Source organism: Melospiza melodia, chromosome 1 (genome assembly GCF_035770615.1).
Source record: "Melospiza melodia melodia isolate bMelMel2 chromosome 1, bMelMel2.pri, whole genome shotgun sequence".
In the NCBI taxonomy this organism is placed as follows: Eukaryota; Metazoa; Chordata; class Aves; order Passeriformes; family Passerellidae; genus Melospiza; species Melospiza melodia.
Genome location: NC_086194.1, coordinates 2,892,172 through 2,918,932, shown reverse-complemented (window position 1 = coordinate 2,918,932; position 26,761 = coordinate 2,892,172). Strand labels below are relative to the sequence as shown.

At 45.8% G+C, this 26,761-nt stretch overlaps 2 protein-coding genes across 2 annotated transcripts in view; both read right to left on the bottom strand.

Moving 5' to 3' along the window:
• LOC134429008 (obscurin-like) overlaps positions 1–18,794 on the bottom strand; it is a 29,823-nt gene extending 11,029 nt beyond the window's left edge. The window contains exons 1-18 of the mRNA XM_063176117.1: positions 18,684–18,794; positions 18,536–18,613; positions 18,223–18,307; positions 14,340–14,463; positions 13,875–14,008; positions 13,397–13,509; positions 11,532–11,700; positions 10,876–10,957; positions 10,209–10,409; positions 9,637–9,697; positions 8,931–9,008; positions 8,636–8,808; positions 8,062–8,088; positions 7,622–7,774; positions 6,875–6,920; positions 6,383–6,460; positions 1,970–5,537; positions 1,274–1,399 (exon numbers count right to left, since the gene is read on the bottom strand). Coding sequence (XP_063032187.1) covers positions 1,274–1,399; positions 1,970–5,537; positions 6,383–6,460; positions 6,875–6,920; positions 7,622–7,774; positions 8,062–8,088; positions 8,636–8,808; positions 8,931–9,008; positions 9,637–9,697; positions 10,209–10,409; positions 10,876–10,957; positions 11,532–11,700; positions 13,397–13,509; positions 13,875–14,008; positions 14,340–14,463; positions 18,223–18,307; positions 18,536–18,613; positions 18,684–18,794 — 5,407 coding nt within the window. The remainder of the gene's footprint in view (positions 1–1,273; positions 1,400–1,969; positions 5,538–6,382; positions 6,461–6,874; positions 6,921–7,621; positions 7,775–8,061; positions 8,089–8,635; positions 8,809–8,930; positions 9,009–9,636; positions 9,698–10,208; positions 10,410–10,875; positions 10,958–11,531; positions 11,701–13,396; positions 13,510–13,874; positions 14,009–14,339; positions 14,464–18,222; positions 18,308–18,535; positions 18,614–18,683) is intronic.
• A 1,981-nt stretch (positions 18,795–20,775) lies between these two features.
• The window catches only part of OBSCN (obscurin, cytoskeletal calmodulin and titin-interacting RhoGEF), a 164,995-nt gene continuing 159,009 nt past the window's right edge, over positions 20,776–26,761 (bottom strand). Inside the window, exon 93 of the mRNA XM_063171002.1 lies at positions 20,776–25,041. Coding sequence (XP_063027072.1) covers positions 23,586–25,041 — 1,456 coding nt within the window. The 3' untranslated portion in view covers positions 20,776–23,585. The remainder of the gene's footprint in view (positions 25,042–26,761) is intronic.

Genomic DNA, 26,761 nt, shown 5'->3' with positions numbered 1-26,761 from the left:
CATAGTGTCCCATTCCTTTGATCACCATTTGGAGAATGCCCAGAGCACAGAGCACACAGATGAAGGAACCCTGTTCACCCATGGGTGCGACAGACCAGATAGATCTTGGAAAATCCATGGGGAATATCTGCATCGCCCAGCCCTGGTACAAATATAAATCCCTGCAGGACATCAGAAAGCATTTTTAATGGGGCCAGGAACCTTTCTGGTTCATGGTGTCCCATTCCTTTGACCACCATTTGGAGAATGCCCTGAGCACAGAGCACACAGGTGAAGGAACCCTGTACACCCATGGGTGTGACAGACCAGATGGATCTTGAAAAATCCACTGCATTGCCCAGCCCTGGTACAAATATAAATCCCTGCAGGACATGAGAGAGCATTTTTAATGGGCTCAAGAACCTTTCTGGTTCATGGTGTCCCGTTCCTTTGACCACCATTTGAAGAATCCCGCGGGCACAGAGCGCACAGGTGAAGGAACCCTGTTCACCCATGGGTGTAATGTGACAGGCCAGATGGATCTTGGAAAATCCATGGGGAATATCTGCATTGCCCAGCCCTGGTACAGCTAAAGCAGCAGAACAGCTCAGAGCAGAGAGAGACCCTGTCACATCAAGGGTTTTCCTCTGGTCACACCTAAATGTGGGGGAAAAACTGAATTATGGAATTTTGAGGATGAGGGGATCAAACAGGACAAGAGGAAATGGCCTCCAGTTGCCTCAAGGGAGGTTAAGTTTGGGTATTAGGGAAAATATCTTCATGGAAGGTGTTGTCAAGGACTGGAGGAGGATGCCCAAGGAATCACCAACCCTGGAGGGATTTAACAGATGTGTGACACTTGGGGACATGGTTTAGTGGTGGCCTTGGCAGTGCTGGGGTAATGGTTGGACTCAGTGAACTTAGAGGTCTTTGCCAACTAAATGATTCTCTGATTGAGACAACACAAGAAGAGAGAAGGAGACATGAAAGATGGATATTGAAGAAGAAAAAACCCTGTAGAGCATTAAATCTGCTCCTATCTCCATGGGAAAGGGGGAATTCAGGTTTTCTTCTGTGTTCCTCCACAGTGGCCGCCAGCCTCCCACAGTTGCCACAGCCTCCCCAGCTGCCCTTCCCAGTATCTGTCTGGGCTCTGCTGAATGCTGGGACAGTAACATGACCTCAGAAAATGCTCCTGATGGAGCCAAGGGGAAACTTGTCAGGGATAAAGCAATTCTTTCCTGAATCACCCTCTGAGGGTAAAACAAACCAATGACTCCTGCCACAGCAATACCTTTCTCCTTTGGGATGAGGCTTGGCAGCTTGAATGAAGGGAGTGCTGATTTCCTCTTCAGAGATCCTTCAGCCCCTATTAACAGCTCCTTTTCTGCTGCCTCACTTCCCAGCTCACCAAACTCTGCTGTGAGAAAGGATGAGAAGTCATTCAAGGCCACCCTTCTCCCCATGGCATCTATTTGCAGTGACAGTCCTGCCTTCACACATAAATAGTCACAGGTTCCCTTACTAACCAGCATTTGATTAACAGAGAAGTCTGTGACAGCTGCTGCAAACAGAACAGTGTCCTGGAAGAACAGGGAATATCCAGGGATGGCAGAGAAGAAAGGACAGATCCCCATGTCCAGTAACCAGGGTGACTTCAGCTTCTCTCAGTCAGTTTAACCTGAGGGATTTGCCATGGTCAGATGACAACTGCAGCAAAGAAAGCATCGCCCAGCCCTGCTCTGCTTCTGTGCCACCTCAAACAGGGAATTTGAGCCCCTTCCATCAGTGGATTAACCCAGCTGACTCCACTGAAGACAGCCAGTAACAGAGACTTGATGGTGGAGACTGCTGAATTCAGAACCTGCCACAGCCAGATTTGTAATTCTGGTCTAACCACAGCTTCAAACATGCTAGGGGAAAAAAGGGCAGCTGTAGCAGAGGCCAGTTATGGCAGCAAATCTGTAAAGGAACTGAGGGAAATAATTACCTTCCTCTGGCTCAGGAGATGTCTTTCCTTTTAGGATTCTTGAAATGTGGGCGACAGAAGCTTTTACTTTCTTCTTCAGACTCTGCTCCACTGACTGCTCCACTGAATGAGACCTTGCATAAGGCTTAAAGAGTCCAGGCTTGCTGTGGAAGGAGCTTTTCTGCTTCCCACTGGAGTCCTTTTGGGAGCTATACATTTCTTTATGGCTCTCTGCCCCTTTCCCCATGCCTAAGTTAGCTGCCTTTGAATCCTCAGATATTTCCAAACGGTTGTTCCTGTTCTTGTCTTCCTGCTCCCTGATGCACAGTCTTTTATCCTTATGGAGATGTCCTGCAGGAGGGGACCTTGCCCTTTCACCAAGGAACATGAACCTTCTAGGAACTGGTTTGGGTGAAGGCTTCTTATAGCTCAGAAACTCAAATGGGAAATAGACAATGTCGTACAAATCTGAGAAATTCAAATAGGCAGGCTCCACTTCTGAGATGTCGAATTTCTGGGGGCCGCTGCCAACACTGGGTGTTTCATCTGACAGGTCTTTGATTTTCACCAAAGAGACTTCTGGGTGTTTGCCAGTGTCCTTGATCACTGGGATGTGTCTTCTTGCAGTGTCCAAGCTCTCTGTGGAGGAAAGGCTCTCTGGGCTGGAAGGGGAGGTCTCAAATGCCAAGTCCTCCAGGTGCTCACATTCATGAGGAACTGTCTGTGCTCCCTGCTCTTCCAGGACTCCTGGCTCCTCACTCACAGCAAGGCAGGGTTCTGCAAGGTCATCCTGCTCAGCGACCTCTCCTCTTCCACCCTGTTGGACAGAAGGGAAGGAGGCGTCCATGTGTGCTTGGCTGCCTTTGTAGGACATCCCTCTGGGAGGAGAAATGTGCCTCCTGCTTCCCTTCTCTCCAGAAACTGACTCTGCCCAAACATCCATCTCCTCAGAGAGAGAAACCATCTCATCCACCAAGCCCTCCAGCACAGCAGACTCCTCATCACTGTAAAAAGAAGATCTGTGGTGTGACAGCTCCTGGCCATGGTAATCCCTGCGGAGCAGCGGTGGGGCAGTTTCTCCAGCATCACTTCTTCCACTTTCTAAGGCAATGCCTCCATCCTCACCATAACCCTCTGGATATTCCTCATATACCAGTTCATAGGCTGCAGCTGGAGCAATTTCTGGTTGTGAAGAAGTTAATGCACCTGAACTGCCACTCTCCAGACCATCTGAAATCCCAGCCCTGTGCTGCTCAAGCACCCCATGTCCAGCCTTGGGGAAAGGAGCAGCCACAGCTTGTCCAGCTGCTCGCCTTCCACTTGCTGTCACAACAGATCTCACCTCCCTGTGAACTGACACCTCTGGGTGTTCTTGATTTTCACCCTCCCAGACCTGAGGGGCCACAGTGCTTTGGGAGGAGGCAGCTCTGGCTGGGTGTCTGCTCTCCAGAGCAGCAGGCTCTGAGCTGTGGCCTTCAGGAACCTTCTGGGGTTCAGCGCCTTCATGGGCCAAACTGGAAACAACCCCTGTGACAGCTGAGGTTTTACTTCTCAAAGCAGCAAGTTCCTCCTTGCTGAGAGCCTGCTGTGCTCCATCAGAGACCAGAGCTGATCCTGGTGGTGGGATTTTGGGAGCAGCAAGCTGCTCTCCCTTCAGGACAGCTGCTGCTGTGTCTGAGTGAACAGGAGCCTTCTTGTGTGCTTGGTTTTCATAACCATGGGCTGATGGCGGAGTGATTTCTGTAACAACTGCGTCTGCATCGTCCAGGACAGCAGATCTCACGTCTTTATGGCTCTTCAGCTTCTGAGGAACACCTTCACCAGCTGTGAGGGTACCTGGCTGTTTGCCCAGAGTGACGGTAGCTGCTGGAACACTTTTCCCAGGAATTTCCTCACTTTTGTCTTTACATACTGGAAGTGATTCAATTTTTGTTTGTTCTGTTGGAGCAGCATAGCTTTCATACTCCATGGGTTCAGATTCAGCAGTGCCATGAGCCAAAGTCTTTTCATCTGAGTTTTTCTGCCTTTTGTCTTTCCAAGGTGGGGCTGGGGCTGTCCTTTTGACAAGCAAGCTTCCACCTGTTAGATCTGGGTGGGTGCCAGTGGGAGCAGATTCCTGGGGCAGACAGACGCCTCCCTTACTCAGAGGAGATGACTTTGGGGTGGTTTCTGAATGTGTGAGGGTTGAAATGGACTCTTTGCCCTCCTGAAAAGCAGAGTCAGAGGCATGGCCAGAGGCAGATTTACCCTCTGTGCTCTCATGTTTTGCAGCTGATGGTGCTGTTACATCTGAGCACTGGGCAGTTGGAATGGGGCTTTTCCCTTCCAAATGTTCAGCGTCCTCCTCAATCTCAGTGGCTTTTGACTTCTTCAATAAACGCTTCTTATTCTCACTCCTGTGAGGTGACACTGGAAGTCCCTCTACGTGCTGTATGAGAGCAGGTGGGCACCCATTCCCCTCACAGTGTGTGGAGGGAGAGGGTTTCTCTCCTGAGCAATCCTTGCTGGCTCTCCTGAGGTCCCCTTGCTCTGCCGGGCCTGCAGAACATCCCTTGCCAGCCCTTGCAGAAACATCGCAGTGATCGCTGCCTTCAGGGCAGCTTTCCTGGGACAACACATCACAGTCCTCCTCCAAAATCTCTTGTTCCCTCAGGGATCTGGAGGATCTCAGCCTGTAGTCATCCAGGGAGCGGCTGCGGCTGCCACCAGCAATGGCAGGGTGTGGGGGCTTCCTGGCCGTGTCAAACGACGCGGATTTGGTCAAGGATCCCAGCAGAGCTTCTCTGCGATCATCTCCTCCTTCTTCTTCTTCTTCTTCCAGTTCAAACTGCTCAAGGAGGGGTTCTCGGAGGCCACTGAGGGGCACCTTTGAATAGCCAGCCTTCCGGAAAGTCCTCCTGGCTCTGTCCAGGTGCCTTCTGAACTCCCTGCCTGGTGACGAAGGCGGCCTCGCAGGCAGCTCCGTTGCTTGGCTGTAGAAGGTGCTTTTAATGACACTCTGCCTGGGAACAAAGGCAGATGGCTTCTCTGCCCCATCCTCTGCCTCTTCACCTCTGTCCTTTTCAGATGAAGGTGTGTCTGGTTTTTCTTTCTGATGCACAAGTGATGTGCTTTCTGTGGAAGCCCTCAGGGATGAAGGCTCAGCAGCGATACTTTTTTGGGATGGCTCTCCCCGAAGGCTGGGAAGGAGCCTCTCCTCTTTCTCCTGTAAGATACTTGCCATGAGCTCTTTGCTTTCTGTGGGTGATTTATCCCCCACCTCAGCTTTCACTGAGGCATATTTCCTCCTCATGGGTTTTACTGGAGGGATGGAGCTTTTGGAGTGCTCCCGTTCACTCGCACGTTTCAGAGGCTCTGGATGGCTCGGGGCATCAAATACGGGAAAGTGCAGTTCAGGGGTGGAGCCGAAGTGCTTCTTTTGGGGGAAATTTGAGTTCTCGTTGTCTGAGGAGGAGCCACTGGTGCTAGATGAAGTGCTTTCCTCAATGAGGTGTCTGGAGATGGCCAGGGAGCTGTTGTCGTGGGTCCTTTCCAGGATTTCTGGGATGGACCTCATCACCAGGATGGATTTGTAGCACATCAGGGAGCGCTGAGAAGGAAACACAACACAGCAGAAGAAGATGGGAACATGGTCAGAGTATGGAAAGCAAACACAGCAAAATGAACTCCTGCACCCATGAGTCTAACTAGACACTGCCACCCCCTGCACATGTTACCAATCCAGGCCTCATTTTCTCTCCAAATCTTCCTCTTCATTGACATGACATTAAATTGACTTCAGGGAACACACTTGCTTTGGTGACTGGGAGAAAACAGGACTCTGTTTGAGATTTCCAAAGTCAATCTGGCCACTCAAAACAGATGGAAAGGAGTTTTTGATGGAAAACATCAGATGAGAGACTCGCAGGTGTAAATAGCTTTAAATCCTTTGCAATACAACCTCCAGTGACTTAGGCAGCAGAACAGTAGGAGATGGGATTCCTCTGCTCTAAATTCTGTCATGTAGGGCATCTCAATTGAAGCTGGGCCTCTCCTTCCAGCCAGCAGAGAGAAACTGGCATGTTCAGAAGGCAATCAATCCAATTATTTGAGAGAACTTCAGGAAAAGAGGCATTTTCTTGGCACCTGTCTGTAATTCAGCTCTGATTGCAAAGGCAGCTGAGGGCACCTAACTTAGACACAACCTTGTGTCTTACAGGCTCCTGCATGGGATTCCAGGCAGTAAAACCCTAGATAATTAATTCCTGACACATCCATCTCTCCTGGGCTTTTTCCCAACTCCCAGCCACGCTCAGATCTCTGCTGAGCTAGCTGCTCTAGCCTAAAAGATTTTCGAAGGTTCAGATATTAAATTATCAGTTATAATATTAAATTATTCAGCAATTAAAAATAGATATAACTAAACAGAATCAACACAGATTAGGGGCAACTCACCTGCCACTTGCTCCGAGCCACAATGAATTTGAGCTGTTTGGTGTTAATGAAATGGGCTGCTTCAAGAGGGACGTTGTGCTGCCAGGTGGAATGAGAGGAAAACCACTGGTTAAAAAATACTGATTTCATTTCTTGAGGTGTCTTTGTGGGGTTTTTAAAGAATTCTCTCTTTACACAATTGTTTAATTTAGGAAAGTTACAGTAGATCAAATGCTGCAGTTCTTTCATAGTTAAATTGCAGACAAAATGAGCTTTTCAGTGATTAAATCAGAACCTGTTCAATATCTGTCATTAAATTATTTTTGCTGTTAGCAATTTTTGACTCTTTTCCTTAGTGATTTAAGGCTTTGGAATATAAACTTTGGTCTGCAAGGCCAGCTTCCTTTCTGTACTGATGTGACAGAACAAGAGGGAATGGCCTCAGGTTGCACCGGGGAGGTTCAGATTGGATCTTAGGGAAAATTGACTAATAGAGGACAAGGACAAACTTACCATGAACCATTTGTGGGAAAGACAGTCCAAAGCACTTGGCCTGGATCTGGTAAGAGAACAGATTGATATTTTAGTTGGAAATCCCCTCCAACATCAATCGCTGATCTTCCTGAAGGTTCTGCTGCATGCAGACACCCATGTACACTCAGGGATGCTGATTTGGAGCAAAGGAACAAAAAAGACAAACAGCAGCTTCCAACTCAAGGTTTCCTTCCCCTGAGGGGAAAACATCCTCCTTTTTCAGTCTGACACTCCCCCAGATGCTCAGGAAGAGCTCCTGGCTCTTTGCAGGAACCCAAGAGTGTCCAGAGCATCTCTGAGAGTGACTTTGCCTCTTTAGGCGGCCAGAGTGAAAATAGCTTTGGCAGCAGGCAGAAAGAGTAGGAATGAAATTAAAACCAAATGCCTGTAAATATGCCTTCAAGCCAACTTTTGTACTTGAAATTGCTTAATGAATGTGGTCAATGTTATTTAATTCCCTCAGTACCAGTCTGTGCTCTTTCCACTCATCTGTGTCATTCCAGAAACTCCTCAGCCTGGGGGAGGCAGGGAGCAAAGACATCACCACACCAGGGAGAGGCCAATTTGGCAAATATCCGAGTGGTGGGTTGGGTAATAGGGAATAATAAAGAAGAATTAGGGAAAAATGCAGCACATCTCACTCAACTTTCTCCTTTTCAAACCAAACGATGAGCTGGGCTGTGGCTGCTGAGACACCAACAGAGGGAGGCACAGGTGGGCACTCACTTGGGGTGCTGCTGCAGGATCCCTTTCATGAAGTCCTTTGCATCTTCACTCAAGTGAACAACATCAGGAATGGTCCATGAAATTTCCCCGTTCTGGATGTTTAGGAGAGTTTTCCTGTCGTTCTCCCCAGCAAATGGAGACTTGCACGTGAGGCTTATTTATTGAACACCATAAAATGAAAGGAGACAGGTTTTAGGTTTCTGTTTTCTGTTCAAATGATAGAAGCACAAATGCTTACACTGGGTTTTTAAATACTTGAGGGGCTCGATGCCTGGGACTTGCAATGTTCGTGAGGAGCAACCAGGAAATGAGGAAACCACAAAATAAATTTTCTTTATTATGGGAGGACTGAATGCTCCACTGAAGTCCCTCATTTGAAAGTGCTGAAGGGCTTTGATGGACAAAGGGTTATTGAGGGAATGTGTCCAAGATTTATTTACCTTAAATATGTGATGACTCCAACAGCCCTGAGGAGAGAGGGAACACAAATGTTATTTTTGTCACTAATTTTCCATCCTTCTCAAGCCCCTCTTCCTGCCACTGAAACAGCAAGATCACCTTCTCCTCACCTTTCTAGAATAATAAATCCTAAAAGCTATTTATTGATTTTTTCCATTTCTATTCATTTTTCTCCTTCAATATTTTCTTAAATTGTTCTCAAGCAATCCTTCATTTTTAAATCACAGATAGAGGAAAGGACTCAAAATAATTCTTTTTTTAAAACTTTTTTGCCTTTTCTAGAAAGCTCTTTAGGATTATTTCTTTTAGTTGCTGCCTGGAATAGAGATCATCTCCTCCAAGATGCTTCTTTGCATTAATTAGCAGTCAGAGTTCAATAATGGCTGAAAAAAATTAGACAGAAGGAGCTTTAAAGAGCCTTGATGGCTTTTGTATTGTCAGCGTTCAATTTCTGTTTCCTGTGTTATAGTCACTGCTCCATTTACTAATTAACAGCTAATGGAAATTCAGGCCATTGAGGGCCTGGAAAAGCTTTTTGGGAGAATGAGAGATTACCAGATATCAGTTGCTTTTGACACTGGTGACTGGGAAACAATTTCTGGGGCAACAAACTCCGGAGAGCCGTATTTGCTGTACTGGGGCTGCACGGGCGTGATCCTCTGGGCAAACCCAAAGTCACAGATCTTCAGGTCTTCCCTCTCAGGATAAACCATGAGGATGTTCAGTGGCTGTTCAATGAAAAAGAAAATAAATAAATGGGGAATTTTTTCTTGAGAGCAGGGAGTATTTTCAGTCGTAAGAATAATTCAGAGAACACCCAATCCTTGGCCAACATGTCGTTGCTCATTACCTTGATGTCCAAATGAAGGATGTTGTTGTCATGAAGATATTTGATTCCTTCCAAAATTTGCTTGATGTACAGTTTGACCTGAGAATTGAGCCCATCATTAAACAATTAATAAATGAACAATTATTAAACAGGGAGAGTAAATGGGAGAGTCCCTGATTTCACCAAGATTTGATCTTTAAAGGTCCCTCCCAGCCCAAACCATTCTATGATGTCTCCCTTTGAGAATTTCTCCAAAAAAAGAATTATTTTACCAATAAATATTGGACACCTAGCTACTAGATGGGAGATATGAAACATTTTGAACTTTTAGCACCAAGGATGTAAAAAAAATCCCTTAGAAACCATAACTTCAGCTTTTCTTTTGAAGATAGGAAGGGAGTAGATAGAGTACAGTTACAGGGGGATAAAGTAATAAAGTGGTACTAAATAAGGGGAGATAGGAGCTCCAGATGACAGATAGCAAGGAAATTATGACGAGAGAGAAAATATAATAATTTTTATTTTGGCTGAATGCAATGTTGGTCATCAAACCCCCTGGCTGTTTGTAGTTATTCCCCAAAAAACCCCAACTAGCAATGAAAGTTGCCAGGAACACATTGTAAAGGCTGATTCTGCTTTGATGGATTATCACTTGTTCAAAGACATTTATCATATTCCAAAAGGAAAATGCAGAAAGAACTGACTGTGCTTTCAAATGAGAAATTACCTCAGCTTCAGTGACCACACTCTTCTTGAATAAACGATCCAGGAGCTCCTCACTGGAGCATCTGACAGGGGCATTAAGGGACAACAGAACCATGTGGAAAAGCTTATTTTGACTCTGGAACCTCCTCCATCCAGCCAAGAGCAGAATTCACGAGGTGATCTCAGGCTATGGGATCATCATGGTCTGCTCTAAACCTGGTGCCACTTCTGCTAAAATCTGTCTGTTGATTTTGGGGTTTCTGTTCTGCATTTCCCTCATGCTCAGCTGGACAGGATCTCATGGAAACAGAGCTTATAACTTCCAGATTTTTCAAAATTATTTTGGTGCTTAATGACTCATTCACATTTGTATATACAAGTCTGATTTTTCTCACCCAGCAGAAGATGAGGATTGCAGTGGAGCTCTCACAGAGCTGTGCTATCCTGTTGTGCAGAGAAGAATTGTGTGTGCCCTTTTCACTCAGGAAAAAAACAAACAAACAAACAAAAAATTAATTACTTGGCTATTTCATAAATGAGCTCTACCCAGTACTACCCAGGCTCTTCCACAGACAACTGCACAGAAAAGGATACAACTCCAGAATCAAAATCAGTGTTTTTCGTGTTTCAAACTCATCCAGGAGCCTGGTAATTCTGTCGTGGGACAGAGAGGCAAGAATATCCCTCTCCTGATGAGCTCTGGACTTGGTTTTGCTCCTCAGAGGGATGAATTTGGCAGCACAGGACACCCTGTTCCCTTTGTGCACCACCCGTTTCACGAAGCTGAAGCAGCCCCTGTGCAGAATGAAAGGACAAGCCCTGATCAGACCTGGGCAGAGATTTTCCCCCAGCCTGGCCTCTGACAGCTCCCTGCTGCTCTGTCCTTCACTTCTCCAGCACGAGAAGCTCGTTTTGCTGTGTGTGAGGTGCTGTTGCCCTCTCCTGGCTGTCTCCAAATGGAAGCAAGGTGTTCCCATGAAGAGAAAAGCTGTTGCAGCTGATGCAGGCTCGTGCTGGTGCTCCTGCATCCCTTGGACAGATTGATGTGACGGGCTTGGGATGCTCCTGTTGCCAAGAAGCCACATCCAGGCACTAATCTGTGAGCCTTTGGATGTTTTTTCTGGTTGGAGCTGCCCCAGCACACCTTGGAGTGACATCCCCCTTCTGCCTTTATCTCCAACTTCTAAGGACCCACCTCTGCCTCAGCAGCTCAGATGGCCAATGAGAATTCCCTGGCTGTAGAGTTGGAAAATTTATTTACCTTCCAATCTCCTGCTTAACCTCATAATGGGAGTGGAGCTTTCTCCTGGTGGCCACTTTCTTCCCTTCTTGGTCTTTCTTAGCTGTGGAAATAAAGAAAAACAAAAGGGTGAATATTCAGACAACAATACCTTGCTAATAGTGTGCAAAGTTATTATTACAGGACAATTTAAGGCAGGAAAAATTGGAGGGGTCTTCTAAACTTTGAAGGAGAATTAAGTGGAGTTGTTTGATAAGAAGAATGTGTTAAAATTAACTTTGGGGTTGCCCAGAGATGTGGCTGCCCCATCCCTGGAAGTGTTCAGGTTGGATGGGGTTTGGAGGAACCTGGGATAGCAGAGGGTGTCCCTGACCATGGCAGGGGCTTGGAATTAGGGCATCTTTAAGGTTCTTTCCAACCCAAACCATTTTGGGATTTTGTGATTTGATTTTATCCTGGATCCTGCCAGACTGGCCATATGTAAAAGCTACACAGGAACCCAGAACAGATTCCATACAGGTACCAGAATAATGACTGCAACAAATTACACACTGCCATGGCAGTGGAGACAACTCCTGCAGCTGAGAGGGTGGCATTGCCCTCACAGGAGAGAGGGTGGCATTGCCCTCACAGGTGAGAGGGTGACATTGCCATCACAGGTAACAGGATGGCATTACCTTCACGTACGACGAGCTCTGCTTTGCACAAAACCTCCCCTCCTGCATTTTTGGCAACACAGGTATAAACACCACCATCTTCCAGGGCAGCATTGTCCACGACTAAGAAATAAGTTGTTCCTTCCCTCCCCTGATGGATCCTGTTGCTGTCTGTCAGCAGTGAAGTGCCCTGAGGGAAGGAAATGACATTTTGGCACTGGGAAAGCCAAGATGGAAACAGATGCTTCTGCTCTTCTGATGCCTCAGGTTTAGCTTTTATGTTTTTCAAATTCTGTGCTGCTTTAGTGTGGAGTTCTGAGCTTCACATCAGGGCATGGTGAGCTCTGTGCACAGAGCAGGGAGACAAAACAATTCCTGCTCCAGCTGGGCACCAAGGACAAATGACCCAAATCTCAGCCCCAGAGCACAAACACCGTGGGCTGGAGAGGGAAAAACAAGCAGGGTGGGACTGCCTGGGCTAAAGCTGGAATGGGACAATGAACTGCAAGGTGCAAATGGAGCAGAACTGATCCCAGGGAGAGACCCCGGGAGCGCTCGTGCATTTTGGGGCCATTTTGGTTCATCTTGGGTGCAGCCCTGGCTGGGCTCTGGTGCTGCCCAAGGTGCATCCATGGAGGAGATCCTTTGAATAAATCCCTGCTTTATTCTTTAGCTCTGTCCAGCCTCTGTTCTAGGTCAGCCTTCTCAAAGCATCACTTCAAAAGCAAGATATGGGAGCAGAGCTACAACACAGACTATTTATGTGAGCAAACCTCATATAAATGAGGAGAACCTCACATAAATGAGGAGAAAATGCTGCCAGGGGAGTGGTGGAATCACCATCCCTGGAAGTGTTCAAGAAACAACTGGACGTGGGTCTGGTTGAAAAGGTGGTGTTCTGTCAGAGGTTGGGCTCAGTGACCTTGGAGGTCTTTCCAACCTTAATGGTTCTGTGATACTGGATTTTTTTCATAAGTCCTATGAAGAAAGGGGCAGGACGGAGTGTGTGTGACACAGAGCAGATTGTGAGCAATTGCAAAAGGTCCCTATGACAGAAAAATGCAAGATAAAAACATATACTATAATATGTACATATATGTATATTATACCGCAAATATGAAGTGATGCAATCCTGTTTTCCCACATAAAATCTCTGTTTCTAAGGTTTTCCTTAAAAAACTGTAACAAAAATTTAAGTTGGAGTAAAGCACTCTACAGCAGCACCAGCTCAGTGCTTGGTGGGAGCTAAAAGGTACCAGATAGTAGAAATTATTAGGGAAGAAATGAAGGATAAGACACAGAGTATAATTTGATAAATGCTTGGTTTGCCCATGGTGTGGCACTATTTGGTACATCATCATCATCAATGTCCTCTGTAAAAGCCTCAGGATGAGTATATTGACAGCAGACTGGGGCTCTTCAGCCTGGAAGGGAGGATCTAGCAAGATATGACAACAATATTCTAAGGGATAATAAATAATTTCTCTCCCTTCTACAGAATATTCATTGTCCTTAGTCACATTGATTTTACTAAGTAGTTACAGGAAAGATAGAGCCTGGAAGTCACAATAAACCTGACAACTGGGATAAACCACTCAATCCCAGTCCTGCCCCCAAACTGCAGCACACATCAGTGGCACTCAGGTAGAAACAATTTCTCTTTGTGCTCTTTTTGATCCCCAAAACCATCTTGGTTGCCCTCTCTGCAGGGTGACAACGCAGGGTGAGATGCACAGGTGGTGGTTCAGTGGGAACAGCTGGTTCCATAAACTACAGACACAATCCAGAGTCAGTGTGAGAGGTGTGGGAGGAAAGAGCAGATGAAATTCCCTGTGGAATTGTGCATTGCAGTCCTGACTCTCAGCCAGGAATGAGTCTGCACTCACCTTGAACCACAAAACTGTGGGCTGAGGGGTTCCTTCAATGACTGCCTGGAATTTGGCACGTTCCCCAGAGTTCACCTGCACATCCTCTATTGTCACTTGCATGTAAGGAGGACCTGGTGAGAAAAGAGCATTTGCTGCATGCAAATGAAACTGAAACTTCTTTCCCAGCGTGCTGACAGGGTTGGAGTTAATGGAATTTATAGGACAGACTATTTAGAATGTAACAGTAGTTTAAAGTCAAATCAAGAGGTACAACAGCAATATATTTGGGGTTGTTCATGCTAGCATTAGTTTTAGACTTGTCTTCACACTTACCTATTACTTTTTGTTTAATAAACAGTTACCACTCAAAAATTAAAAAGAAAAATTAAATTAAAAAGTAATTTAAAAAAATCAAATAAATTAAAAAAAAAACAGTCAGGAGTTGTTACCAAAAGAGAAGACAGTGAGAATCATGGGAAAGAGGGTTTGGTCTTACTTGTTGGAGTCTTCTCCTCAGTCTTATACACTCGAGTTCTTTCTGTGGTCTCGATGTAAACTTCACTGTGCACGTCCCAGACCACGTCTCCTTCTCTCCTGTACCAGCCTCCTGCCCCTGCATCTGGAGATGTTCTTTCAAGAAACCCAAGAGAAAAGATCATGGCACAGCCACACAACAAGAGGTGCAGGATTACACCCTGCCATTGATCTGTTTAACCAGCAGACAAAGAGTTATTTGCTTAAAATTAATGCAGGAAGAATTTTGGTTTGGGGAGGGGGGGGGATTAATTTCTCTCCAACACTTTTTTGCCCTTCCTTGACAAAGCATTGTCACCAGGATTCTAAAAATATTGACAAACTACAAGACACTGTTTGGATCCACCACAGGGGACTTGCTTTTCTTGCACCAAAGTCAGAAATCCACGTGGATATCCTGGATATGTGGAGGTGGGTATTTATTTACCTGTCAATGGGAACAGTGCGTTCCCGAGTGCTTTCCCCTCCAGCAGCCTCCTCTTCCCTGGAAGGAGCAGGGCTGGGCTTTGGCACCCCTGGTTCTTCAGCTGGAACCTCCCTCTGTGCTTTGGCTGGCAGCAGAAATTGGGCAGGTTAGACATGCCGCTCATGAGACCATACCCAAACCCCAGGGCCAACCTCTGGAGCCATTCCTGGTGTGCCTCGTGCCAGAACTGAGCCCACCTGAGCTCAGCTGGGTGCAGACACTGAAGTTAGAGGAGAATTTGGCATTTCAGCAAAGAGCACACGAAGCGAAGGGGTTGGACAACACCAGAGTGGTGGCACTTGGCTGACTGGGCTAAACTGACTGTTCTGTAAGGAAATACACACAGACAAAGGTAGGAAAGGCAGCTGGTAGGGACAGGGAAATAGAGGTGAGCTGGAAGGATAGTGTGGGTTCAAACAGCCTTTGTGGGAGATAATTTAACCATGTCTGAGTTCTGGCTCATGACCGTGAGGAAGTTGTGGAATCACAGGAGCATCCAGGTTGAAAAAGACCTTTAGAAACAAGTCCAGCCATCAACCCAGCACTGCCAAGTCCATCCCTGAAATGCATTCCAGGGAATAACCCAGTGTTAGCTTTGTCCACATGAATTTTTCCATTCAGCTTTGTGTTAGAACAGTTCCTGACTCACTGCTGTGATCACAGACAGCACCAGGGACATGAGTGAGTTCACATCCACGTGAGCTGGTGGTCAGAGCAGGTCCTGGCTGAGGATATTCACAGAATTCCCAGAATGACCAGGTTGGAGGAGACCTTCAAGGCCATCGAGTCCAACCCAGCCCCAACAGCTCAACCAAACCCTGGCACCCAGTGCCACATCCAGGCTGTGTTAAACACACCCAGGGATGGGGACTGCACCACCTCCCCGGGCAGCCATTCCAGAACTTTATCACCCTTTCTGTAAAAAATTTTTTCCTAATACTCAATCTATATTTCCCTTGGTGCAGCTTGAGGCTGTGTGCTCTGGTTCTGTCAGTGCTGCCTGGAGAAAGAGCCCAATATCAATATGATTGATATGGAGGTAATACGGACTCTTACAGAAGACCTGGTGGTGTTTTAGCATCAGCACTGCTGCACCTCCACTGAAAAATGTCCTTGCACAGCTCTGAGCTACACCAGAACAAGGTCTGGCATGTGGGGCTTGATGAAACCAAAAAATGGTGCAGCTTGAAGGTCATTTCAGTTATTTTTCTTCTTTTAATATTAACTATTTTATCAGATATAGATTCGAAACCTGGTTTGATCTCACATTCCCGAAGTACCTGACTGTCTTTTAATATTGACCATTGGAATTACACCATAGGATAAAGTGCATCATCTCCTTTTTCATTTAAGGAGAAAAGGTTAAATCCTGAGGAATCTTCTACCCAGCAGGTGGGAATATTTTAGGGAGCACTCTAGGGATGTTTGGTGCTGGCTGCTTTTGGAAAAGAACAGCTGTTTCTAGAAATCACATAAAACAGCTCCACTGGGGTGGAAAACATGGTTATTCAAGGAATTACTGGATCAGAGATCCCAGGTTGTGGGATTGTGCTTTTCTATCACCAGCATTACTGAAATATTTACCTCCTTTTTATTTAAGGCAAGTGATCATAGAGAGAGGTGTCAAGTCTCTATCTGATTAAAATAATTCCCATAACAAGATGAAAGACCTGCCAAACCATCTCATTCACTATTGTATTTTCTCTGTAGCTGTGACTGTGGAAATAATCTGCTAGGTGACATTTTACTAAGGATTTTTGAGTCATCCCACTCCACCAGAGGATTATTTGCAAAGATGATTTGTGACTAGAAAGGAAAAAAGGTTTTAATGCCCTGACACTTTTTAAAATGCTGTTATTTTGGGTCGGATTCCATGAACAGCTTTTATTCTTGCTAAGTTTTAGGTAAGAATATTTATTTTTTAAGGAATTATCTGGAGTTTGAGGGCTGAAGCTTACTTGGCATTGTCCTTTGAGTTAACAGTGGTGGGGAACAGTTATTCTGACTTGACAGAGACAGCTTAAACAAGTTGTTATGGCAGAAGCAGAGGAAGAGTGGAAGGGTTGTCGTTCATCCATGATTTTTTAAAAACAACAGCAAGACAAAATGATTGCTCTCGTGGCAAGACAGAGCCACACACAGAGCTGGTTTTAGTCACACAGAAGCTGCAAGGAGTCTGTCCAGGCTCCAGGTTCAGTGAAATGCAGATGAACTTGAGGCACCCAACCCTCTGAAAGTCTCTGACAGTTCATCCAGGATATTAAAGACATTTCCAGCTTGTTTACAGCAAACAATAAAATAAAGAAACCTCCCTTACCCACCCCACCAAATCAAAACCCAGATGATTCTCTGAATGTAAAGGAGGGATCTCCCCCCACCTTTTCCCCAGAAGTACTTGAAGTAAGACCAGGGGAAAAGCCCAAAGCTGGAAAAGATCCGCTATTCCTGAATTTTGGGCAGATGATGAATGAAACTCTATTTCAGCCATGGTTTTCAAACACCTCCTGCTTCCAGAAAGATCCGCCCCAAACTTATACCCAACCTAACCAAAACACACCCTCCATGGCCTGAATGCCCTCTCTTAAATCTTCATCTCCTCAAAACACAACAGCACAGAAAAATGAGCTTAAAAACATCATTACTGGCATGCTCAATGTTTTTCTGTCTCTCCACTCCCAAGTGACATCTCCCAACTTCACACCAAACCTACCATGGCCTCCAGCAGTCTGGGTTTGGGTGCTGGCTTCATGAACAACCACAGAGGGCAGATGATTGGGCAGATGATGAACCAAACTCTAATTCAGCCATAGTTTTCAAACACCTCCTGCTTCCAAAAAGATCTGCCCCAAACTTACATCCAACCTAGCCCCGACCCACCCTCCATGGTCTGAATGCCCTCTCTTAAATCTTCACGTGCTCAAAACACATTGACACAGAAAAATGAGCTTAAAAATATCATTGCTGCTATGCTCAATATTTTTCTGTCTCTCCACTCCCGGGTGACATCTCCCACCTTCACATCAAACCTACCGAGGCCTCCACCAGTCTGGGTTTGGGTGCTGGCTTCATGAAGCACCACAGAGGGTGGATGATTGGGCAGATGATGAACCAATTTTGGGCAGATGATGAACCAAACTCTATTTCAGCCATGGTTTTCAAACACCTCCTGCTTCCAGAAAAATCTGCCCCAAAATAAGATCCAACCTAACCCCAACCCACCCTCCATGGCCTGAATGCCCTCTCTTAAATATTCTCCTGCTCAAAACACATCAACACAGAACAATGAGCTTAAAAACATCATTACTGGCACGCTCAATATTTTTCTGCCTCTCCACTCCCAGTGGACATCTCCCAGCCTCACACCAAACCTACCATGGCCTCCAGCAGTCTGGGTTTGGGTGCCGGCTTCACGAAGCACCACAGAGGGCCCGGCTGCTGCCCCTGAGGGCTCTGAGGGAGCAGAGCCAGCAGGGACAAGGCCAAGGTCAAGGCATTATGTAAAGAAGGGATCTCACCCCACCTTCTCCCCAAAAGTACTTAAAGTGAGACCAGGGGAAAAGCCCAAATGTGGAAAAGATCCGCTATTCCTGAATTTTGGGCATGTGATGAACCAAACTCTATTTCAGCCACGGTTTTCAAATACCTCCTGCTTCCAGAAAGATCCACCCCAAACTTACATCCAACTAACCCCAACTCACCCTCCATGGCCTGAATGCCCTCTCTCTTAATCTTCATCTCCCCAAAGCACAGAAAACTGAGCTTAAAAACATCATTACTGGCATGCTCAATATTTTTCTGTTTCTCAACTCCCAGGGAACATCTCCCAGCTTCACACCAAACCTACCGAGGCCTCCAGCAGTCTGGGTTTGGGTGCTGGCTTCATGAACAACCACAGAGGGCAGATGATTGGGCAGATGATGAACCAAACTCTAATTCAGCCATAGTTTTCAAACACCTCCTGCTTCCAAAAAGATCTGCCCCAAACTTACATCCAACCTAACCCCAACTCACCCTCCATGGCCTGAATGCCCTCTCTCTTAATCTTCATCTCCCCAAAACACAGAAAACTGAGCTTAAAAACATCATTACTGGCATGCTCAATATTTTTCTGTTTCTCAACTCCCAGGGAACATCTCCCACCTTCACACCAAACCTACCGAGGCCTCCAGCAGTCTGGGTTTGGGTGCTGGCTTCATGAAGCACCACAGAGGGCCCAGCTCCTGCCCCTGAGGGCTCTGAGGGAGCAGAGCCAGCAGGGACAAGGCCAAGGCCACCATCTGCCCTCATGCCAGGGGGAAGTGTCACCAGCAGGGATGCCGAGTCCAGCAGCTTTCTCAGGGCTGTCTTGATCTCCTTGTCAGCGCGCTGCAGCGAGGCCTGCACAGAAGTCTCCGTCTCTGATGGGGGGGAAGTCATTCCTACAGACAAGAACAACAACTTTTCTCCCTTCAGGGCAAAAAATGAAAACAGCAGCAGCATCCAACCCATAGGAATATCTGCCATCATGGCATTTTCCCCTCCTAGAGAAGGGAGTTGATGGAGAAATCCTTATTCCAGAAAGCGGGAGTGTAGGTGAGAGTTAAAATAAGAAGGCTGGCAGAATGTGCTTTGGAAAGTTGTACCTATGTGAACACCTGGCCTGTTCCAGAGAGTGGAACAAAGGATCCATCTCCCAGCTCAACCCGGCATTGGTTGGTCTGTCAACAACACCTTTATTAATCATAGAATCACAGAATATCCTCAATGGGAAGGGATCCACAAGGATCATCCAGTCCAGCTCCCAGCCCTGCACAGTCACCCCAACAATCCCACCCTGTTCCTGGGAGTGTTATCCAAACACTCTTGGCAGCTTTGGGGCCATGCCCATTCCCTGGGGAGCCTGGGAATGCTCTGGGGGAAAAATCAACCCAAAAATTGGATAAGACCAATGAAATGAACCCATTGCATTGATAGAGACCCTACATGAAGGAAGATGTTATCTCACAGGGAAGGAAAAGGAGTGAACAGGAATCAGCCTCATCAGTGACTCTGAAGAAGGGCAGGGGGATGAAGGGAGGGCTGTTCTTTCTCATCAAAGTCTGGCAGAAAAGCCACTCCTTGCTATAGGGTGATGTGTTTTGCTTCACAATATCTGAATATTTCTCATGGGTTGGGATGTAGAAGGCTGGGATGGGATCACAAACTGCAGGAGCTCTTCTCACCCAATCTCCTGCCTGATAAACCTCCCACAAATCCTGAAAAGGCACAACAAAGGGATGGATGTACTTAGGGAAGCCCCCATGTAATAATGAAGACAGAGAAAATGCAGGTCAGGTTAAGACAATGATCACATTCATGATGCAGATGCTCACCAATCAAGAGAGGAAACTCAAATCAACACACGGTTTGAGAAAAAAAAAAAAAAAAAAGAGCATTTGGAAAAAACAGCTCTGACTTGTTTAATGTCATTGACATTAATGAGTATGCCCCATAGGAGTTTTGATTCTGTTCCTTTCCTGGCCTCAAGAAAGTCAATTCCCATTATAGACCTGAGAAAATAAAGTTAAAGGCTATGTGTGGATAAAGACATCTCACTTGATTTCAGTTTTCAATGATCATGATCGTGACAAAATATTTATTTCCTGAATCTGTTGATGGAAAAAAGCAAGATTTGCTCACATGATGTCCCAGACTGCCCATCAGTGTTCATCAGCACTGGGCTGGCTGGAAGACAATAAATATTTTCCTAGAGAAATACCTGGATTCTCTGGTGTTCCTGCTGTGATTTCTGACAACTGGTGCTGTCCTGTGAACTGGGCAGCTGCCAATGAGTGAAATGATTGGAAAGGCATGAAACATTCAATTAGGAAATATATCCACAGGTGTATGGACATAGATCTAGAGGTTATATATAATCACTGGTCTCTCCCATGCTCTACCACCATCATTTCCCTCCCTGCCCAAGGGACATTACACCAATTCCTTCCTTTGGACACTGATTCAGGCTGAGGAACTTTAATATCCCCCAAGATACACAGACCTAACAAACACCACAGTGATGACAGCCTGAGATAGACAACCTCTTTCCCAGCTCTAAAATCTCAGCCTTGAGCCTTTCCACCCCACAACTTCAACCATCCCCAGGAACTCAAGACTGACACAGATTTTGGAGCTCCAGCTCGGTCTCAGAGAAGGACCCAAGAGGATGTGAATCATTCAAGATTCCTGAGTTGGAAATATCCCTAAAACTAGATTTTTTCACTTCAACACTCCTGAAACTGTCCATGAAAAACGAGAAAGAGCCCAACTGCATTAATATTCTTGGACTGCAACCCAGTTGCTGCTGAAGTCAGTGGGAGAAGAGGATGAGCTGATGGAATATCAAGTGATGTAACAAAGAACACAGAAACCCAACAAGTCCATTGACAGCTGATGCAAGACATTTATTGATTTAAACCCAGCATCTAACAGCATATCTTGCACTTAACTTTTTTTGGTGTGTGTTTTTTTTTTGTATCTCAAGCAAACTGAAGTTTCCACTTTATTAATACCCATTTACCTCCAGGAATTTCAGTAAAACATTCACTGTATTAAAATCTTTCATACAGCTGTATCTTTTCATCTACAGGAAATAAATCCCCACACATGTCATTAGTTATCTACACAGTTTAATCACTTACAAGCAGAATTTTTAACCTCTAGGAAAATATTTTGAAAATATATGTAATGAACATCTCATAAACCTTTCACTTTGTGAACAGAGCCCTGCATAGGATTTTAAAAATTCCCTTCAATTGATTCTCTTTTGCTTAAATATCAAAAGAAAATGTAAACAGATGTTAATTGCTTTGAGCTAATGAATCAAAGTATAATTATTTGTTGTATGACCATTTGAAGTGCAGCCTTAGAGATTCTTTAGAAAAACCTGAGTGTCAACCACAACAGGAGGAAACCTCCATGTTCCTTTATACATCCTCATTATCTTTGGTTTGAATATTACATTTTTTGAAGACAATCACAGGGCAAATTCTTTTCTCAGCAGTATCTTCATAAATCTGAATAAAATCCACTTCCTTCTGTGGAATTATTCAAGATTGATACTGGAATAACTGTGATCAGAATCAGGCTCAAAATAAAAGAAACATTTTTAGCTTTGAAAGCATTTCCCTGTTGTGTTCCTGTTACTTTCCAATGTACAGTGCAATATATGAAAAAAGCACTAATATATATATCCATCTTATTGCTTCATTACAAAACAAACAGTATAAACCAAGGAGATGTTATAAAAAATGGGATAGTACCATAAAGGAAGCTTGATTTCCTTCACCACTGGAAAAGCATCCTATATCATGAAGGTAGTGCACACAACATCCAGAGGGGATGTTGAAAGTGAAAGGCTGTGAAATCAATATGACATTTTAGTCAGCACAAGGTGCAGCTGCAGAAGGAAAAAAAAAATAACTTTTCTACAAGCACCTTTTGTGAATTCATTCCCTGTTGGCAGGAATATTGCCTCCAAAACAAGCTCCTCAATATCACCTGGCTGGGAAACCCGGAGCCTACCATCCGTTCCTTCCCAAGGCAGAAACTCACTCCACTTTCTCTCCTCATGCTGCTTAGAAATTCAGCTGTGCCTGAGCATTTCTGGGTTCCCTAAACCACAAATGAACACTTCTCCAGAGCTCAGCTGGGCCAGGGTGTGGGGACCTTCCACCCCACATCTCTGTCACCAGAGAGGGCCAGTGCAGGGTCCTGCTGAGATCAGTGAGCTCCACCTGACTCCAGCTGGCACCGATATTTGGGCCTGGGAACTCATCTCTTTTCAGAGCAGCTTGTTGGAGGTCTGGGCTACATCCATTTTTGGTGAAGCCAACAGGGATGGGCTGTGCTCAGGGCACCTCAGCCTCCCCCTCGTGCAGCGTTCCTGCTGGAAAGCTCCAGAGGAACCCCACAGTCAGTCCCTCTCCAAGGCACCTCGACCTTCCTGGTTACAGTAAAACGATGCAATTGCAACTGGCAGCCCAATACATTTGGAACAGATCTATGTTTCAACTGAATATTTATGGTAAAGCTCTTTTTTCTCTCTTTATTTTTTTTTTAATCTGTCTTTGTGCTCCTGCTACTTTGCCATAGCTCAGTGGTAAATTCCTCTTATCACATATAGGGGACATCATGGATCAATCTGTTAGCAGGAATGTTTCACCACTGGCACATTCAGGAGAACAAATCCTCATCCAGTCATATTTATTGGCAAAGACTACATTTGTGGTGTCCTTTGAAGACCACTTTGTGGTTCTTTGTCCTTGCTAATGTTTGATTGCAGATGCAGAAATTATTTTGTGCAGCGCATTAATCTTTCAGTGCATGTTAACTGAATTATATTTCAAAAGATATGGTTTATAAATCCACCACACTAGAATTCAGGATAATGAAACCTACATTATCAGACAACTAGGAAGTGGATTTGAAAATATCAGTCATTTAGAAAAGACAGTCTTTTTCACTTAAAGCAGAAGAGAACAACAAAACTCTTGCTTCCTCACAACAGTGGGACTCTCTCCACTGACTAGAGTCAAACTGAGATTTCAACTAAAAAAATGCCTGAGCAGCCATTTGAATCCCTGGTATATGTAACATCTACTATATATCTCATTATTTGGCAGAAGGTTAAAAAAATGCAACCAGACTGTGCATCTTGAAAGGTTTATGAAGAAATTTTGGTAGAGCTAATTGATGTCACAAGTGTAGAGCAGAGTCAAAGCACAGCGAAGCTTCATGACCTTTGGGCCCACACGGTGACAGGAGACACTCCCTGTCCTGGGCTACTGAAGGATGCTGAAAAGCTTAGATACTTTCACCTCCGTGTTACACCAAAAGTTGGCACATGAAAAAAATAATTAAGTTTATGGACAAAAAAAAACTACACTTCTTCATCTAGATTTCTGTCATAGGTAGAAGAATCAGGCTTTTCCTAAACCTCCCATCACTGCTCCACTATGGAATGATACATGTTCACCTAGATCAAAGCTTTTAAAGCTACAAACTGTTCTGACAAACTGTTCCCTTTAAGACTGGAAAAGCTTGACACATCATATTTAAATACATCTCCCTCTAAGGCATTCCCTTGTAATCTTCGCCACCAATTCCCCTCGCCTACAACAATTCTGATATTTATATTTTTTACATAAAGCTGCTCTTTTTGGTGTTAAAAACCACACTGGCATCCGCTCAGCTCTGGGAGAGGTCTTCTGTGCTGATGTGCAAGGTGACAGGCTCGCCAACAGTCCCGTAGCTGAGGGTTCTGGTGGAAACTTCAGTTTTGAAGCTGGACTGCCCGTTGTCGGCGGAGCGCTGGACCTCGGTGCAGAACGAGGGCTTCACAGTGAAGGAGGGGCCGGGAGGTGCCGTGCGGGCGTCGCTCACACGGAAAGAGATGTTGGAAGGGCCCGAAGACTGCACCCCAGCCATCCTAGAGGCTGACAGGAACACGGCCCCGGGGACGTGCTCCTCGTACTGGCTGAAGAACCTCTGCCTGGGCTCGGGCACCACGGGCCTGACCACGCTCAGCAGCACCGGCTTGCCGATGGTGGGCTCGTTGATCTCCGTCTGCAGCACCGAGATCTCGCAGGGCTTCTCCGCCGTGGGCTTCTGATCCTCACACCTGTAGGTCTCGCCTTCCTGAGGGACGTAGTCCTCCAGGTCCTCCAGAGTTAAGAGTTTGCCGTTGTGGGTTAAAATCTTGCGGTCCCGGGTGCTGATGTCGTCGGTGTGTGGCTCCTCTGGCTCGTCCACTATGACGTTGTCCTCTTCGGGAAGGAGGTCCTGTATTACTTCAGGTACCTCCTCTCCAACAGGCCAAGACACATCCACTTCATCGAGCCCTTCCTTCTCCTCTGGACTCACTGGGGAGAACAGAACTTCGTGTTGGTCCCCAGCAGCTGTCCCAAAACTGAAGACCAAAGGCTCGCCCCCGCAGGCGAGCAGAGGGGAGGCAGCGCCTGACCCACAGTCAGCAGATGGTTCCTGAGGGCAGCTCTTTCCTTCAGTCCCATAATCCACAAATGAATCACTTCCTAATTGCTCAGACCCACACGGGGAGTTTCTCTCTTCACTGCTGACTTGAGGTCCTTCCTGCTCAGTGGTATACACCAGAGGCTGGATGTCACCTTCAGAGAGACCCTCGTTCGGCAGAGACTTTGACTGTTCCACCAATTTATTGTTGGAGTTGTTTGTGTTTGGATCATCTTCTGGGGAGCGCTTCGGCCTTGAGCTGGGAAAAGTGAACGTTAACACTCCTGACTCATCTTTTTCTTGTTTTACTGGGGAAGAACCTCTTTTCCTTGTGGGCTTTGGTGACTTTTTCACCTTGAATTCAATGATTTCTTCCACTTCGACCCACTTGGGCTTTTTCTCTTCCACTGTGCTTTCCACAACGACGTCTCTCGCCGCTGCCCCTTGCATGTCCTCGTGTTCTGTGACATACAGCCTGGGAACAGCAGCAGCCTTTGCTGCTGCCTCCTGCTCGTGTCTGTGGACAGGCTGCCTGATCTTGGAGACATAAACCGGCTCCGGAGCCGGCTCCGCCCGTGGGGAGCGGGAAGGAGAATGACCTGAAGGAGAACGTGCAGGAGAAACCCTTCCCCTTTGTCTTGGGCTCTTCACCACCGTGGTTATGGTCTCCTCTCTGGTGGCAGAAAGGGGTGGAGTTGGCGGGGAAGATGAAACTTTTTGGGGAGCCCCACTCCATCAGCACATGCTGTGGCGCCGCGTGGGGTTAGTTTGGGGTGAGCATTGCAGCTTTTGGGGAAGTGGTCATTTTGGGAGGGACACACACGCAGAGCACACACCCACATGCCAGTCTCCACTTCCTGATCCAGGGAAAACCCCTGATCCAGGGAAATCCCCTGATCCAGTGCCCTTTTCCCCAGGGGAAACCCCAGTTCCATGAACCTCCTCTGTTGGGTGTGAGCACACAACGAGCGCGTCCAGCTGACAGATGCTCTGCTGGCTGCTGCTGTATTTCATGTGCTTGTGTTGATCACCTACTCTGCTACTTTGGACCCCCCAGAATTTTAAACACTCAAAGACTTTAACCTTTTCCTGAGTATCCTTGGCTAAAATCCTAATTCTGTCCACCTCAATGGCTAAATACCTTTTATTGCAGTAGGGTCAGTGTCTTCTTAATAGGGTTGGTGTCTTCTTAATAATATTTAATTAATGCAACATATCTTTCTTTTTTTATTATTATTATTATGGCCTCTTTTGAGACCATAGATCTGCATTTCCATATGCAGAACAGTTACACTGAAAGGGATTAACCTTAAAATATGGATGATCAGGAAAAGAAAGTTAGAACATCTCCTGCACAAGTTGTCTATGCTGAAATGAATATTTTTTACTCTTCACAATACCGTTAGTGTAGACACAGCCTGATCCTACTGCCTCCAATAGACACAGGAATAGCAAGCCAAATTGGGATACATAATTATGATTTCTCAGTAGATTTCTGCTGGCTTTACTTTAGATTTTTTGACTGAAGTTGGGCTGGTGGTAGATGCCTCATCCCTGGAAACATTCAAGGTCAGGCTGGATAGGGCTCTGAGTAGCCTGATCAAGGTGAAATTGTCCCTGCTCACAACAAGGGGTTGGACTAGATTATCTTTAAAAGTCCCTTCTAACCCAAGGCCTAAACCCAGGCTCCAGTGCTCTTAATTTATATACTTAGCATGCAGTTTTTCCTGCAGGTTTTTCCTGTGGCATTTCTTACCTTTATTTTAGGTAAATACATTTCTGCCAGTATTTTCCTGGCAAGCACAAGGGAGCCAATGCTCCACATCTGCTCCAGTGGAAATCACAGCAAAACTCATTTTGTTTCTGTGCTGAGATTCTGTCCCTACCTCCAAGGAATGGGGTTAAAAACAAAGAATTAACTGAAGGGTCAAACAGCGGCCTGAACTGAAATTAGGGATACAGACAGCAGCTTTTTAATTCCTCTCCTCCTCCTCACTATCCTCCAGTCACACCCATGTGGAGCTGAAGATCACTCCCTCTGCTTCTCAGACATCTCTGCTTTGAGTTTTGCCCTTGAGAATGGAGAACCTGCTTATAGCCATCAGGGTAGAGTAATCCTCTTGGCTTTAGTAATCCTCTTGGCTTTATTGCAGCCTTTCTCATCTTCTGGTCTTATTTTTGAAAACTTGTACTTCCTTCTCCTCGGAGATCAGGTTTGTTTCCACTTTTAATCTCTCCCTTTGAGGACATGGTGGAGTCCAGGACTGGATCAGCTACAGGGAGGTTTATTTCTTTGCAGAGCACCCTCTTTTCTGCTCATTTCCATTGCTTTGCTCTTTTCCCTAAGTTTTCTGCAGTTTTTCCAGAGACCTTTAAGGTCTGTGCAGAGCCTT